We start from the raw sequence: 18,231 nt of genomic DNA, 5'->3' as shown, positions 1-18,231 counted from the left end.
ACCTAGCATAAAGGTACTGTCCTGATCCTTCCTACTCAGGAAAGAATAGTGGAAAATGAAACAAGAAAGAAAAACCTTTTTGAAATTTCTGAGCTGCTGGCCAAGATTGAGGCAGATTGAGCAAGATTTGGCAACTTTGGGAAGATTCAAATACCTAATTTAAAATGTGTCCATTTAGGCACCTGCAGGAGTGCTTTTTCTGTACTCCTGTTTGCATCACCAGACATCTGGTCTTCACAGACACTGCTGTGTTGAGGTCTGAGAGAAGCAGAGAGGAGACAGGAACTTTTGCAGGCACCTGGAACATCATTCTGTTTCCTACACCCTGTCAGGCTGTGCCATTCAAGATTTTCTCCTGATTCTTACCTGGCCTCCAGGTCTCACCAGCTGGTGAAGTGAATGCTATTCCATGTATTCTGTGCCCTATCTGCAAGCTCCATGTGCAAATCTCAGATATCAAGCTACACCTTTAAGGTCATAGGGTACTAAATCTAAAGAAAAGGAAGGAAATTTCAGTAAGTTGCATTACTGTATGCCAGAGCATATGCTGTGATAGTAGGAGATGTCCATCTTGAGCCTGTCTGGTCTACTGACTTTTTGGCTTATGGCTCTCTGTTGTCTAAATCAATGTATATGCTTGACAGCAACTGTGGCATGTGATATCAGAAGTTAGATTTCTTCTTAAGCTTCCCTAGCTACTGCTGAGAACTGAACAAGGTTCAGAAGAAGGTATAAGAGAAGTTCTCTGAAGAGCAGAAAGAAGGGAAGGATGAGGTTACATACACTTCCTTATGTCTATAGAAGGAAAGTGTGAAAGGGAAGACCAAACTAATATTTTCATCGTGCTTCTTAGCAGCTATATTTTTTACATATTAGAAACATTAATTAATTCTTACTAGTTTTGTTTTTGTTTTCTCAATTATTGATTAATTATGTAGTTGATTAAAACCATACGTGCTTATTGATGTAACTGATTCATTCCATTACTGATTATCAATATTATTAATACCTAATACTGTATTTCTCTCCATATTTACTTAATACAGGACTTGCTTGATCAAATTATTACTTCACAGCTTAATAAAGTCATTGCACTATCGAGTAGTTACATAATGATTGCTGTCAAGATAATTGATTACTTGTCAGTGTGACCAATTTTAATTCACCTGTCATTCTTCAGAGTGCATGTTGTATTTCTTCATTCCTCCACAAATCTGTCCTTTTGTCTTCTTCTTTCTGTGGTTCCCATTAGCTCTACATGTTCTTCTTTTCCGTATCCATTAATTAGTTCTGCGTCTCTTTCCCATTTGATTAGTTATCTCCTTGAACATGTACTTGATTTCCTGTTTCCCCACTCCAGCTACTTCCCCTTCAGTCTGACATTGGATCTTTCCAGTTTCCTGATTGTAATGCAATGCAAGAATCTCAAAAGGAACAGTCTGGGTCACCTTTTAGAGCCTTCAAGTCATCCTTCTTACCCTCCATTTTATTTTGTTTTTCTTGATCATATTAGCTTGGTGAAAAGTCTTATTCTGCACTAGTTTTAGTACCTCTGCATCCTTCTATTTCTCTTGTAATCAATTCTTTGCTAGATTGCTTTGTATTCTCATACAAGAGTCTTTCAGTACCTTTTTCTTCCATTTGAACTTTATATTGGTATTCATACCCATTTCTTATGTCAAATGCCAACTTTCTACTTGTCGTTAAGTCCTCCATTTAGCTTTGGTCAATATGTCTTTGTTATGCTCTCAAAATGCAGTTTTAGACAGCTTGTGAACCTTTCTCTTTTTTAAATTTAAATATGGCCAAAACTGAAACTGTTTCAAGTCATTTCTACCTCTGTAGATACCAAACATACTGCAATCAGGAAAAAGAAAAGCCACTGTAAGCTGGATAAGAATAAGGAGTAGCTTTTCTTATTTTACTTTACAAAGTGGAGAAATCAATATTATGCAGCTGCTCTAATTATGAAAGAATTCTATAATGAAAGAGTAACAACATGAAGGTTTTTGTTGCATTGTTCATATAATTTTTAATGAATCTTGTATTGAATTTGCTTTTCTAACTACCATTAATCAGATGTTTCCAATCTCTGCCTTCAGGAATAGCAACTACTTTAGAGCTCATTGTTCACATTAACACATATGTTTTTCCAGTTCTGTTACATGCTTTATCAACATCTTATCAATGATTCTCTTAATAGTGTAATTTTTAATAAGCATGTTCTAGTTTTATATGGGTCAATTTTATGTCACAAGGAAACTGCCATGTTACCTTTCAGCTCTTTTCTGCTTCATTTATAACCATCATAAACAACACAGGGTCTAGCACAAACTACTGTGGATTCTACCAGTAATCTCTATGCTTTATGAAAACTGAATATTCATTTGTGTCCTTTGCTTCTTATTTTTAAATCGGTCAAATCAGTCAATACCTGCAAGAACATTTCTCTCTATCACATGCCTAGCTTCTTAAACAGTGTCTTATAAGGGATATTGTGAAAAGTTCAGTTAATCAAAATCCAATAGTTTTGACCAGATTACTATTCTTTCTCATGGTCATCCTTTCCATCAGTGAAGGAAATTTTTCTAATACTTAATTCCACCAAAACTATATACACATGTATTAATTGTAGCAGAAGACCTGCCATTCTCTTTTATTCTTCTGTTCCCTTATATTCTGCCACTGATAAAAATTCATGGACACATTTGGTCTGAACCTGACAATTTTTCACTTGTATCTGGTAGTTGACAGACCTGCAATTATATATTTAAAGTTCCTCAGAATTCTTGGAGGAATGCTGCCAGTTATGTTTATGTCTTAGTATTTTCTCATTCACATTTTCAGCTGATACTTCAGTTTGATAAAGTTCCATGGATTTCTCTTTTCCAAAGATAGATCTACTTAAGCTTTTGCATAATGAACATGGGATGCAAATTACTTGGGAATTCTTCTCTAATAGCTGCAGTATTCCTGAGTTTCCAGAACATACACACAGAGACAGAATTGTCATGGTTGGAAAAGATCTCTTAAGATGCAACTGTCAACCCAGAAAAAACCAACAATAACAAAATTAATGCAGATATTTCATAGCAAATTTCTTGCCTAGATGAAACAATTTTTTATGGAAGTTTATATCTTTTGTAAGTCATTTATCAACATCTTGCTGGGCTTCATTTGCAGCTTTAGTTAAAACTTATTAAAACACATTCTTTAATGTTTCTATAAAATGAACAGGCATCCATGGTTTGAATGTATGTTGTTAATTCAAATAATCTTCTGGTTTACCATGTAACATCTTTGCCCCTTCAAAGTATGATTAAAGTTTTTGTGAGAGCTTCTGTGAGAAAGTATGCAGTCACTCTGCAAAACACTTAAGTCTTAAAACACTTTCTCCACTGCTGCTGCTGCTTCACCCTATTAGCTTCTCCTTTTTAATTTCCTTTAAAAGAAAATCTTCATTTTCCTGTAATTATTTGGATTTCTTATGTTTATTATGTAAAAGTAAAAGGTTGGGCTTTGTTTAATTTCTGTGCATTATGATTAGAGTTTATATTTCAAATAGGAGTAGTCCTGTGTTCTTGGGATTAGAAAAGGTCACTAAAGGTATCTAAATATTTAGGCATCACAGTCTGATATGAAACAATGTTCACTAAGGATTCTCCCATTAATTGTGTGTTTTCTGCTCTTGACTCTCAATTTTTTTTTTTTTTTGTTTTTTTTCTTACAAATTTGGTCACTTATGTTAGTCAGATGACTGATAGGGTAGTCCTCAAACTATATTCTTCCTTTTTACTACAGTTAATTTCAACGTGTAGTACATGTTCACTCAATTAGCTTCATTATTCTGAAGACTTTTTTGAACATTCGTTAACAATTCTTCCAAAGCACGTCTTGCAATCTATTTTAACATAACTCATTGCTGGGTATTACAAGTCTGTTGCTTTCTACCCTCTTTCCATTGTGCCAGATGTGCCTGCTCAGTTAATACTGTCAATTAGAGCCAAGTATTCCATTTTATTCCTTTTTTTTTTTTTTTTTTTTTTTTTTCCTCTGTGTAGAAACACACTGACATTTGGTCTTTGTCTACTCAGACGTTTTAACAGATACCTAAACTGAACTTTATCTGGTGAGAGTGCCCTTCTTTTTTTAATGCCTGAATGTTATTAGCTTTTCTGTCTCCTCTTTTCTTGAAGACGTTTTATTGCTCTGTGCTATAAGAGATGTGTCATTCCAAACTTGGCTCTTCTGTACCAGTCTGCATTCCCCAGCCATTAGTTTATATCCCTCTTCTCTCCTGTGGTGTACTTGGGTACCAATGACTCAGCTTCCTTTTTGCTTCAGCTAATGCTCATCTTTCCCATACCTGCTCTTCATATTCCAGAAGTTCTCCAATTTGTAGTAATTATAAACCTGCATCAGTTTCTCAATTACACGCTCTGTCCTCCAGGATGCAGGCATTTCAGAAAATGCTACTGTGATCTCCAGCTTCTTAGAGAATGACTTAGTTTTTCTCTCTGTCCTTTATCAGCTAGAGATGGTCTAAGATTAATTGCTTTCATCTCCAGCAGTCAAGTCACAGGTGGTTATACACCCAACTGTGAATTAAATAGCCCTTTTTATTATTTGAAATCCCTGCTTGCCAGAGGGTTATACTAGATGCAGGATGATGTGAAGCATTCACTTAACAGGAAGGTCCCATTGATTGGTTTGTTTCCCCTTTTCAGCTAAGTGCATTTCCACTTCAGGGTGTTGTCTCACCAACACAGTCTATGAAGGGTCTACAGTGTTGTCTCAGGGACTGTTTGCAGACTGAACCAGAGTTAATTCTTTCTTCAAGACAATTGCTTCCTCTAATAGTTTTAATTTTCTAGGAAAATCTGTCATTTGATTACAACAATATAGTATTTTTTGCAAGAAAACTATAGGAAAGAAGATAATAAATTAAACAAAACCACAGTATGTCTGTCACAGAAGAGAGGTGGTCAACACAAAGCCCAAATAACTTTGCCCTCATAATAAGGTGGAGGTTCAAATCCATTAGAAATGCAAAGTATATTTGGAAATATGCTTCAGATTTGGCCTTGTACGAACTATTTGACTTAGTTCACACTAGAGGCTAGATCAATAGATACATTTACATCTTTACTAATTTTTAATACTGAAGTCAAAATCAGGCCTTTATAAACATGAAAGAATTTCTATCATTAAGTAAAGTTTTTGTAACCATTTTTTAGGAACTTAAGAGGAAGATGGGAGTAACAAGAAGGGAAGGGCAGAGGAATGCAGTGGAGGCATTTATTTTAATTGTGTATAGAGGCAGATGTTTATTTCCAGTTAGAATTTTTCTAATTTGCTTTCAGCAAGCACCATCACCAGTAATTATGTATTTATATTTACTTAACACATTTCATGTAAATAATTCCCAAAATGACTTAATAATTCACTATGAGATAGAGCTAATTGTAGATAGTCTTAAATACATAGTTGTGTGCTAGCTTTGAATTTTAGTTACCCATAAGGTGAGCAGAAGTTCTGTGTTCACACTGAATGCAAATGGGCTTCCTGAAGGATCATTTATAACTCATGGAATTTGCTCTATGCTTCCATTCTTTCTCTGCTATATGGAGTTGGCATTTATAGTGTTAGAAAATAATTGTGATTTGGTAGGAGTGAAGACTAATGATTGCTAAGGGCTACACTTAAAAAGCCAGCTATGCTGGAATGAACCAAAGAGTGATATTATTAGGAAAAATATAACCCCACATATTTCATTTATCATTGGAAAACCATCTAGAACATCCCATCTAATAGTAAAATGCTTACATTAACACTGGGGGTATTTCCATGAGAAAGTCTGTAGAAAGGACAGCAAGTGTCAACTTATTTTATTGAAGTGCTGGTAATTGAAGCTTCCTACAAGATTATTTTGCTATCGAACCACATGGTTTGTAAGTGTCTTACGCCTTACACTGAATAGTAAGAAAGTATCATCAAATTAAGTTAGACATTTTGATTATTTAATTTTTATTATTTTGATTATTATTAATTTTAGGCTGGGGAGAAGATCCCTCTAAGTAGACTAGAGATAGAAATTGGTAATAAATGCATCAGATCCAAGCCCACATTAGCATGTGCATATTCTGCATTCAGTGAGGTGCTGCAATTAACCCTAGCATTGTTTTATACATTGGTGCATTAAGATGAATGAGCCCCTGTTGCAGTGTTCACAAAGATAATTGCTATAACGTGTCACATAATCTGAAGATGCTTTTCATAAATAATTCCTAACATTTTTTTCAAATATTGCTTCCCTGGATGAAGGATGTAGGAGATAAATCTGTGACCAGCCTTAATACATTAATAGGCCTGAGTCAGACAGGGAAATAGGATGTGATATTTTAGGAAGTGCTTACCAAGGGTAGGATTGATCTAAACCCAGTTTTTCAAATTGAAAAAATCGAGTCACTTTGACAGAGTAATTTACCCTCTCAGTTTATCTCCATTAACTGCACATGTATTCCGGGTGACTGTTGTGTAGCCTGTTGTGTCTGTGATAGTTTAGATGCATCAAATATTACCATGGATAAATGATTAAAGTTTCACATGGCTGAAACCCATCAACTACTTAGGATCTCACCAGCTATCATTTTTACCCTAATACAATTTGCCTTAATAGGTAGCTACCCTTTTCAGGTGGTCCAGGGTCCATAGCGACTCGATATGGCACTCAGTGCCATGGTCTAGTGACTGTGGCGGTAGCTGATCAAGGGTTGGACTCGATGATCTCTGAGGTCCCTTCCAACCCAGCCTATTCTATGATTCTATGATTCTATGAAAAATAATTGCTCATAGTCAACTTCCATGCACATTGGAACAGCTGAGGAAGAGGTCCTGTGCTGTCAAGCCTGTCTCCTCATTATCTGCCTGTAGCAGCCTATATGCATCCTGTCTCCTTAAAACTGTTTCATTATCATGTTTTTGACTGTGTCAGTACAACAGCATTTTTGGTTGTACAAGTTCAGTCTATATTCCTTCATGACATAGGGGAACAGATGGTCTGGAGGTGCCAAACTCTTTGCTGATCTGAGAGGGAACCTGGAGAACTAGTCTAGGTTGCTGGGGTTTCTGTCATGTTTTAGGTAAGTGATAAAAATCTAGCAACAAATTACTACACATTTTAATACCAAGTGTAGTTTCTACACCATTCAAGGGTAGTAATTTTCAAGAAAATATGAGCCTGCATGTTGATTTTTAAAGGGCTCAAAAAATGCCTGTTAAATTAGAAGCTCATCTCAGTTTAACTCTGCTGCTACTCCACTAATTCAAACTCATAAAATATGCAGTGTTTACCTGCAAAAGTTGTCCTGTATTAAAAAAAAAAATCAGCTACATCCTGTATACACACACCAATCATCTGAAAATATGTATTATTTCTCTAGTCAGATGTTATTTACACATATTCTTTTTTTTTATTGTATGCATTATTCATAAGAAGAAGCTTAAGAGCTTGGCTAGTAGACAAATTTATATTGCCATGTGCATGATGATTTTTAAAACCTACATTATTTACTGGATAGACTTCCTAGACTTCTCCACTGAATCAGTAGAAATCTTGGCACAGTCAAGTTTTGCAAATACATGTTATTTACATAATCCTTTTCAGAGAAGTATGCACAATATTTTCAAGATCTGTTTGTGAACAGTGTTAATTAGAAAGGCAAATTATCTTCTAATGGACCTTAAAAGTGATTATGGTCTCTTAAGTTGTTGCTTTTTTGTGTACAGACTTTGACTCAAGAGATTTTTGGGAGTGTCTCTATTGTCAGTGCAGATGTGGTGCTAAAAGTCCATGCATGCTATTTTCTAGGGTGTTAAATCATGTTTCTTCCACTTGAAAATCAATATTGCATTAGATTGATATAAAAGATACTTTGATTTACATATGTTGTGAAAGTGTCTGAAGGCAGTACTCCTCGATTCTCCCTATTTTTCACAGCTATTTCTGTGACAAAATGGGATGTTAAATCTCAAACTTCTGGAAAAGTTTCATCTCAAGTTATACTTCTGAAAATGCAGAAATGTATACTTGAACTACTGATATGTGAAGCTATGATATTTGTGACTAAAGTAATATTCTTTGATACAAAAATAGTATATAAGCTTTTGGGTTTTATTGTTACTTCATGATGCATCCTATTTTCTGCCTTGCACCATGTTGATGAAAGTCTACATTAAGTGACTGGAAAACCCAACTACTGTACTTGTTTAATGTAATGAATATATATTATATTTTTTATATTGTTTAAGCTTGGGTGGGGTTTTAGTTCTTTTTTTAAAACAAAAAAAAGGAAAATTAAAAAAAAAGGAAAGTGACATCAGTTTATGCGTTGCTATTTGGATCTACTTTGAAAGTGTTACTTGCTTTTAAAGTTCTGATTTTGTCTTGCTTTCAGCCCAACATTTCTGTTAACGCAAAGATTGATTCTACCCTTAGACATGATTTTGAGGTCTCAGAGAAGCTCCTGAAGCTTTTTCTTTTCCTTTGTACATACTGGCTTCCCTTCTGTCACGCTTGGCATTAGTAAACATATTTCAAAACATATGCCTTGCAGTGGCAGACAAAAGATGCTGTTAGATGCTGTATTTCTTCAGATTGACCTTATTGGGAGGCCAGTGTGTGGATATATTCTCGGAGAAAGATTACAAAAGACAAGTATTAGGAATGGCCTTCGAGCAGGATACAGTTGTGAAATACTGTTGTCATCACTGTAGTCCATTATCAGAGGGACAACATGTATTTTTAGTTGGAGCATAGTTTAGAACAGGATTTTTTTTCAGTATGTGGTTGGTCAGCTTTGGTATGATAAAGCTTCATTTTCACTTCCCAATGATACACATTGGTCCTTAGATAATCAGAATGCTGGGAATGATGTGGTATGACAGCGAAAAAAAATCTGGAATGCCTTGTGGCACCCTAAGTTATTTACTATATTTAAATTTGATATTTCTGATTATAATCAACTTGAGAAATTACTAGCACACACACAAAAAAAGGTATTTGAAGAATTCTGTAGTAGCTTATATTTCTTATATTTAGCTTCTCCACAGTAGGGGTTTTAAAGTTTTGTAAAAGAAGCTGGATATTAGTGCCAGAGGCCAGCAGATAATGAGAAGACTTATTCCACAACTAGAAGGGGCTATTAGAAAAATTATTTTTTAAGATGTCAAACACAGTATATATGGAGATAAAAGTAACAAAAAGATGGCATGCCATTTCTCCTAAGTTATTTTGGTATTGCTATGATTCAATAGTTGCTTGAAAAAAATGCAGTTACTCTCTGAGTGACAATGATTGAGAGTTGGTTGAGTATCCACCTGCTTGAATAGGCCTGTTGTGTCACCAAATGCATGCTTTTGTAATCTACAAACCAAATGTAAGACAGCAAAATTTATTCAAGCAAGAAATACAAATTTACCTTTCACTGATCAGGATTCTCAACAATTTGTCATTTTAATATATGCTTTGTCTCAGCATAAAAACCTACTTACAGGATTTTAACTTACTCTGAGAACAAGTCCTGTTGCAGGTAGCACCACAATTAACCTGCTGAATTCTAATACTGAAAATAATTTACTGACAATGTCATAGTATCACCTGTTCAATAAGGGGATAGGGGAGGGTGAAATCCCCCTCAGGACACAACTGCACAACCAATTGAAGATCACAGGGTTACATTTCAATATCGAGCATGTGTTCTTTGTAGTCTATGAATTTCTGACTTTGTTATTTAGTATGTTTGATATACTGATCAGTAAAGGTTTTAGTAGTCCACAGCAATGGAAAAGCAGAGCAAGACTGTATTAAAAATAATCCTTTAGACATAATTTTTGTTATTGTTTTCCATAACTTGCTGGAAGAGTGTAATCTAGATCGTCAGAGTTGGTTCAGTGTGGGTAAATAAACTGAGATTATGTCAAGTGGAAAGGAAGGAATACATGGAATGAGAATTGAGCCCAAGCCCATTGCTACATCCAAAGATATTTTTGTTTATTGTTCTCTTTTTTTTTTGTACTCTATTTATAGCTGGGCTGTGTATGTACTCTCCTGTGCTGGTCAGGCACATGCATGAAGACATTTGCTCTCTTTTGATTAACTAAGGGATCAACAGTTACACAGCAGGTTGGTTCACTTGGTTGACATAACCAGTTGATCCACTAAACTGGTGCAGCTGTCGAGACCAAAGTCATCCTCTAAGCCTCAACTCTCTTTGCAGCAGCTGTTGCAAGACGCTCCTTGCATCTTTTCTTGAGCTTCAGGAGCACATTGCCCTTGGCCATCTCCTCTGAGCCTTCTTCCATTGTAGGGGTTCCCTGACTGGTCACGCTTCCTCAGGATGATACAAACCTATGATCTAATATCTGTCTGCTACCTTATGAAAATAATAGTTGCATCTTTGCAATAAATTCTTCCTTCTCCAAGTGAAGCAAGCCGTATTTCTAGTGGAGTTGATGGTTCTCTGCACACTCAAACACAACAGGGTGTCATCTCATGGAAGTGAATTGCAGTGAAATTTCTCTATATTAAAACTCTTCAGACAACTGGTTCCAGTCGCCAGATGACAGTAATCACTGTGGATGCTGACATTAATTGTACCGTGGATATGACTAGAAAGAGATGGTGAATTTTTTTTAGTGAATATATTCAAGGATATAAATAGATTAGTAACATAGTAATTTAATAAAAAGCCACACAGCTGTCATTTAGAAGCTGTTCCTGAATTCGGGTCAGTCTGACAAATTGTTGTGTCGGAAGGTTTTTCTGCAAGATTAACAAAATCAGCAAGGAGCTCCCTGTCTTCTTTTTATCTAAATACATGTACAGAACTTACTCAAGATACAGAAGAGGCAAGTTTATATTTCCACTTGTTTGATTTTATTATCTTTTTGCTTCGTATTTGGATTTGAATTAAATTAGAATTCCATCCTAGTTTCATCTCAGTTTGGGGTCAAAACCCAGAAGAGTTTTTCTCATATCCTATGTTACTGGTACAAATACCCATATAACATGAGCTGTTTCAAAGTCTGGTTCAATGAGTGGCAAAATTCACCAGTGAACAGACTTTATCCCCCCCTGAAAGCTCAAGAGAATTACGAATAAAGCTCCGTAGCTGTCTTGAAATCTGTATCTTCTCACATATTTGAGTAACATCCTACCTAAGCACTGACAAGCACACTTCCTCCCCCATTTTAAAGGCAGTTCCTAAATCTATCCTGTTACTTTCATTGCATTGTTTTTATAAACAGCAGCGAGGCAGAAGCAAAGTACTTTCAAGTGTAAGAAAATCATGGTCACGTGTAGTTCACATTAGAGGCTTTGGGGTTTATTTCTGTATACTTATATGAGTGTCTGTATCACAGCTATTCAGGAAATGTGCTTTCCATCCTGAAAAAAAAGAAAGTTATTACAGTTAGAAGTTGGAAGGAACACAGCCTAGACTGAGATGCAAAGCCAATTTTCTTATTTCTTCTATTAAATTTTAAAAGGTAAATGTATTTTGAAAGAATAAAAGAACGTTCTCAGAAAAATTCAGAATGATGCATAGTAGCTTTCCTGGAATTATTTATCAAGTCTTCATGCATGGAAGTTTGATAAAATATTTTCATGGGAAAATTAATCAGTTTGTCAGAATGCTAATTGTTTTGACAGTTCCATAATATGTTTTCAGTACGTACATTAAATACTATTCTATTACTTCAAATGAATATTTATTGTAATAGATGTGATATTCATGACACCATAAGTAATTTCTACAAGGCTTTATATTCAGGGTATTGTTTTAACAAGTATCCATTGGTGTGTACTTTAAAAAAATGTATGTCTTTATTAAAGCCACCGTATAATAAAATCTGTTTTAATATACTTACATCTTCATGAATACATATGAAGGTGTAGCTGATCACAGACCTGGTGTTGCAAAAGGAATATTTGACACTGGTATGAGTATCAGTGATTCAATATTTATTAATGGTGTGAGATGGATCAAAGGGTTGAATTTTAGCAGCACTTAATCATTTACTGATTTGAAGAGAGGCAAGGGGATTCGGTAGGATATGTTATAATCAAAACAGCTACTTGATTACAGGGTTTTAGGCTGACAAGATTCACACTAACTGCTACAAGGTATCCTAAATCAGTGTGTGTGTGTGTGTGTATATACTTATACATATGTATAAACACAAAACATACAAACACACACCCAGACAGCAATATTTGGATCCAGTGAAACAGATATATTGACACCCAGTGAAAGCAAATGTGAATATTCAGACACATAAATAGGTAGAATGGTGGCTGGCAGAAGCTATAGCCTTTAGTTAAATTTTTTTTTTCTTGTGTTTATAGACTAATATATTGGTATTCCTCAACAGGTGATAATTAAGACTGGAAGAGAATGATTCACCCTGGCCTTCTGTCAGCTTTGTTGGCAGACTGTTCCCAGAGAGTCAGTGCCTGGGAGGCATCCCAGCTCAGGGGTGATGCTGTTCACAACCTGCTGAGACCCAGGGTGGCTCAAAGAGTCTCACTTGGAATCGTCATTTATATGGTCCTAAAAACCTGACTTTTTGCAAGTACTTTTGCATTTCATCCCCACTTGGATGGCAAAATATTAATTATATTTCTTTCCACCAGCTGAACTGATCCTGAATATTGACAGCTTTGGAAATACTGGTATCACCTTTGATAGACATGGCTCAGTTACAGATATAGCACAGCCCAGGTGTAGATGTACCATGTTGTCAGGGGATGATGGATTGGCATTACTGCTCCCAGGTAATCAGGGAGGCAGAAGCCAGGCAAATCTAGGGCATGCCTTAATGCTCCTATTGCTGCCTTTTGCAATCCACAGGGGAAGCAGGAGCCAAGCACCTAAAGGGAAAACTTTATTGTTTAATCTGCTGTCTTTTGCAATCCACGCTTATCCTAGGCTGGATTGTGGCCCTGAGAGGCAGGGGGGGATCACACTTTGCACTGAGTGTCTCAAAGGCAAAAGGTGTGGGGGAGAATTGCAGTACTTCACTTGGGATAATATAAATGCTTGAAAATTATATCAGAAATACCCAGAAGTTACAATTTTTAATAACTTAATGAACTGGCAATGTTAATTAGAAAAAAAAAAAAAAGTATATGATTTCCAGTTTATAGTTATTTATAATCTGTGAGCCAAATATTTATATGATAAATTCTGAATTATGCAGGATTTTGTTCTCCAGACCAGATGGCAATAATGTACCCATAGCACTTTACACTTTTAAAACCTATTTTAGGGGTACAGTGTTAGGGGAATGTACTTTTATACCAAACACAAAAATACTTTCTTCTATTAATAAATCTGTATTCATTCTTTCCCATTTTTCTTTCTTGGATGAGAATCATTTAGTGTTTGGACTTCTTGAGTGAAATCTTGGCCCTGATGAACATGGATTTGTTGCTTCAGTGGGACCAGGCTCTATTCCCATTTGTTTGTCAATTTATTTGTTAGTCATGACAGTCCAGGCACAGCTAACCTGAGGTAACTGAGGCTGATGCATCTTGGAAGTCAAAGGCAGTGTTTGGTAGCAGGGTTCTGACACATAAGAGGCTGGAGCCAGGTAGTTGTGTGGGGGCTCTTGGAGAATCTCTTACTGGGGAAAAGGAGTGGGTATGAAAGTAATACTGAAAGTTTTGAGAAACTAGTCGAGAGCTTTGGCCAATGACACAGGTTTATTTTGAAGAGTCACATCTTTATGTGTTTTTAGCTTTTTTATTTTTTTCATGCAACTTTTTCTGAAGGGCTTTGTCAGATTTCTTTACGAAATGCATATCTGCATATTGTGAATTTAGGACTCACAATTTGACGTGGAACATCTGTATGACAAATCAATACCTACATTTAACTTTGCAAAGTATATGGCTCTTGGCAGGAGATGAAGATGTTTTGGCAAACGCACAGTGAAAGGTGGACTTCATTTTTCATGTTTTCTTCTCTAGTAATTGCATTCTCTTAGCTGTACTATATTATATTTTCCTCAGAATCTTTGTTCTAAAAAAATAATATACACTATTCATTGAACAGTTAAGAAAAAAGCTAAAAGGAAAAACGTTGAGACATCTTTTCTACAGATATCGGTCCTATACCCTTACTATTCCTGTGTGCTAGGTGATGTTCACAGGTTTCTGGTTTTTTCTGATGCCTAGAAGTCACAGCCTGAAGTAAGGACATTTTTCATGTCATTTCATGAGTGAACCGTATTACACAAGATAATCCAGTCCTGGAGAAGCCTCTTCCTCCTCTGATCTATTTCTTTTCAATTTCTAATGTGTCCTCTCTTACTTTCATTAATCCCATTTTTCTCCCTTTTGCATCACTCTGTTGTGCATTGAAATTTATTTACTGCATTTTTCAAGCAATCTTTGATGAATCACTCAGAGTAGTTAATATGGTGTTACCTGGATATAGGCCTCAGGTCTTCCTAGTGTTTCAAGCTAAGGACTGTTGCTTTTTAAAATCATGGGTTTTGGTGCTCCCTTATATTTTACAAGGCATACGTTTCTACATTCAGTCCTAGATATTTTTGTGATTAAAGGCTTAACATTAATTTCATGGACAAGCCAGAGCATGACTGGTGAAGATCCAGGATAGCCTGAGGCCACCGATTGCCTAGAATCAGCTTACACTCCAGGTTCCTTCAACTTGTGAGAGCCAGAAACTTTTAGGATTTTGGAAATTCTTCCTACCTCTTACTAGGCCAGGGAGGCTTAGGAGTGAAAAGCATAAAAATGCATTGCCACCAGCAAAACTCAGTTCTGGGGGTGGTAATGTTTAATCTGAATTCATACCCCTCTTGGTTTCTCTGTTTGCTGTAAGTAATATCCTTATAGAAGTTGTTTATCATGGTAATGAAACAGCTTCATTAACATAGTGTAACCATTTAATTGCTGTTGCTGTATCGATTACATCAATCATGCAGAATATCTTGCTTAGGATGGTTTATTAAACTAAATAATGGTGTGTTTTGGCAAATTTTAATACACCACCACACTATTAAAGTGACCTACGTGCATTGACTGGAAATCATGAGATATGTACTAGTTCTTCTGGATTTATTTTCAAGAAGGAAAATAAGGACTTAATCTATCTGGTAATAAATATTTACAGTTTTGCAATTACCAGCATGTGTGGTGTACCAAATAAAAATAATGGTTCAAAATCTTTTGTATGTATTTTTTGTGACTGATATAACTTTCTTTCTCCATAATGAGAATTATCATTTTACTTGAAAATTACTGACAAAATTCTACTAATTATTTCCTTTTGGAGGGATTTTTTTAGTACTTACATTTATCTTTATTTGTCACTGCCTTTCCCTCCCTTCGATTTTTCTTCCTTAAAAGCTGGTTATGTAATCACCAATCTCTCTTCAATAATGTATATCAATAGTTCTATATGATATCTATAATACATCTTATTAATAGCAACTACCAATATAAAAAACTAAATAGGTAAATATTTATGATTATGACAGACTTTATGTATATATTGATCAGTTTAAAGGAGATAAGAAAAGCATGCTAACTACTCAGTTGTGATCACATTAGCATTTATAATTAATTCTTTGGAGAAAAGAGAAATGAAAGAAATTTTGTGTGTGTGTGTGTAGCATAATCCTTTATAAGAAGAAAGATGGCCATGCTTTACTTCTCTTTTCTAAAATGATGATTCCAAGAACATTCTGTGATTCTGTGTGTGTGATTATCGCATATTGTACCTAATGCTTGACACACTCAGTTTAAAACAGAAGTTTTTGTTCAGAATTCTTATTCATCTTGGACTAATTTAATTTTACTGATAAGTTCCTCTAAATGCATTTCTAAATATTTAAGCAAATTACCTATTTCTGATTTTATTCCCGTTTCACATTTATCACTTACCTACGTATGTCACTTAACTATGTATGTCACAGTCACTTCATCCCTAAACATTACAAAACGTAAAAAAGCCTCATTGAGCTCACTAAGTTATTTGCTTACAGAATTACTCATATTTCCAACTTCATATATCAAAATAGAGCCTATGTATGGAGCACATGCTATGAAAAAAATTTACCTGTTTACAGGTATAAAGCTGCTGATGTCCAGGCCACTCTAAGTCGTGTGGGAAGGAAAATTTAAATCAGGAGAACTTGGCAGACTTCCACTGTATCTGAAAACACCACACAGTTTGTCATGTTGATCCACTGCAAAGGAATGTTATCTATTAAAATCCTGCTGTTTTATTTCCAAAAACCTCATATAATGTCAGTTACACTCAGACTCAGTATTTCTGATCTGCTTCTACCATCTGCTTTTACAAAACTATTTTTACCTTAGCAAGTATCAGTGGCTGCCATTGAGTGGCCCTTTCATGTGCAATCACAGACCAGAAAAAAATTGCATAATAGACCATAATAATATGGTCTATTAGACCATAATAGACCTGGCCTGCATCAGGAACAGCGTGGCCAGCAGGTCCAAGGAAGTGATTCTGCCCCTATACTCAGTGCTGGTGAGGCCACAGCTCGAGTACTGTGTCCAGTTCTGGGCCCCTCAGTTTAGGAAGGAGATTGAAGTCCTGGAGCGGGTCCAAAGGAGGGCAACTAGGCTGGTGAAGGGACTCGAGCACAGATCCTATGAGGAGAGGCTGAGGGAGCTGGGGCTGTTCAGCCTGGAGAAGAGGAGGCTCAGAGGAGACCTCATCACTCTCTACAGCTCCCTGAAAGGAGGGTGTAGCCAGGTGGGGGTTGGTCTCTTTTCACAGGCAACTCTCAGCAAGACAAGAGGGCACGGTCTTAAGTTGTGCCAGGGGAAGTTTAAGTTGGATATTAGAAAGAATTTCTTTACCGAAAGGGTGATCAGACATTGGAATGGGCTGCCCAGGGAAGTAGTGGATTCTCCATCCCTGGAGATATTTAAAAAGAGACTGGATGTGGCACTCAGTGCCATGGTCTGGTAACTGCAGCGGTAGCCGTTCAAGGGTTGGACTTGATGATCTCTGAGGTCCCTTCCAACCCAGCCAATTCTATGATTCTATGATAATTTCCTGTCTGATCATAAGCTCAGCCTTGTGTGCTTGGAGATTTGCTTTGAGCTAATTGACAAATGCACTGGCAGAGGGAGTGATTGGTTGCAGCTCTGTGCCTGTTGTATCAGAAAGACAGAAAAAAAGGAAATCTTGAGAAGTATTGAGTTGTTGATCTTCACCTGGAATATTCATAGTTAGAATGAAGACCTTGGTTTGGTTTTCCACAAAAAACCCCAAACAACAACAACAAAACAACAACAAGAAAACAAAACAAAACAAAACCAAAAAACCCGACTATCTGTTCCTTCAGGACTCAAAATAGCATTTGAAAATTAATAAATCCCATAGAAGACCACATTGCTCCTTTAGCATCTTTCCTCCTGACAACAGGAGCAATGGAAACATGAAACATGGCCAAAATAATAATATTTGTCGACTGCATTTTCTTCAGAGAGATGACTTGGTCATCACTAAGGTAAATTCTGCTGTTCTAAGGTGTTGCACCTCATGTGCCTCACAGAAAAAGTGGTGCATTTCTTTCTTCCACCCATGGATGTGAGGTGTGCAAAACTGGATTTTTGCAAGAGAATTAGTGGAACTGTGCTAGACAGGTAAAAGTGTTACCTATTCGCAAAGGTTAAATGCTGCTTCTACTTGCTGCCTCTCACTAAGCTTCAGCTTTTCCAATGTAAGGCAGAAAATAGAATGATGTGGAGGGAACTACACTTTACCAAACATCATTATTCTGCTTGTTCAGAATTACTAAATTCATGCCTTGTTCGAGTGAAAATTCTGAGCCTTTGGAAAAAGTCTAAATTTTGATCTAAGAAAAATTACATGGATATTTTTAACTAAAAACCATTTAAAATAAACTTTTACTACAACAAGAAGGAATTGTTTCATGCTGTCATCATTAATTCAGCTCTAATTTCAGATTTTAATTGATGTGCACCTTGCTTTCATCAAAGCAAATTATTTTAAATAATTTTCTTTATCTGACATTTATAAAAATTATATATGCCCCAAAAACTTTTGGCTTCAGTACATTTCATGTCCCAGTGGAAATGTTCCCTTCCACAGGCTTTACAGCCTGAACTAGATAAACAATTTTATTCTGACATCTGAGATA

General features: G+C 36.0%; 1 protein-coding gene across 2 annotated transcripts in view; it reads left to right on the top strand.

The window, feature by feature from the left end:
• Window positions 1–18,231, top strand: part of PRKN (parkin RBR E3 ubiquitin protein ligase) — a 710,558-nt gene that overhangs the window by 104,135 nt on the left and 588,192 nt on the right. Inside the window, exon 1 of one of the 2 annotated variants that reach the window (XM_030448442.1) lies at window positions 12,585–12,633. The exons of the other annotated variant lie outside the window; for it this stretch is intronic. Coding sequence (XP_030304302.1) covers window position 12,633 — 1 coding nt within the window. The 5' untranslated portion in view covers window positions 12,585–12,632. Of the gene's footprint in view, window positions 1–12,584; window positions 12,634–18,231 lie in introns of those variants that run through there. 2 annotated transcript variants of the gene reach the window in all.

Source organism: Calypte anna, chromosome 3, assembly GCF_003957555.1.
Source record: "Calypte anna isolate BGI_N300 chromosome 3, bCalAnn1_v1.p, whole genome shotgun sequence".
Lineage (NCBI taxonomy): Eukaryota > Metazoa > Chordata > Aves > Apodiformes > Trochilidae > Calypte > Calypte anna.
The sequence above is the reverse complement of the archived record's forward strand: the minus strand, read 5'-3'. Positions and strand labels throughout refer to the sequence as shown.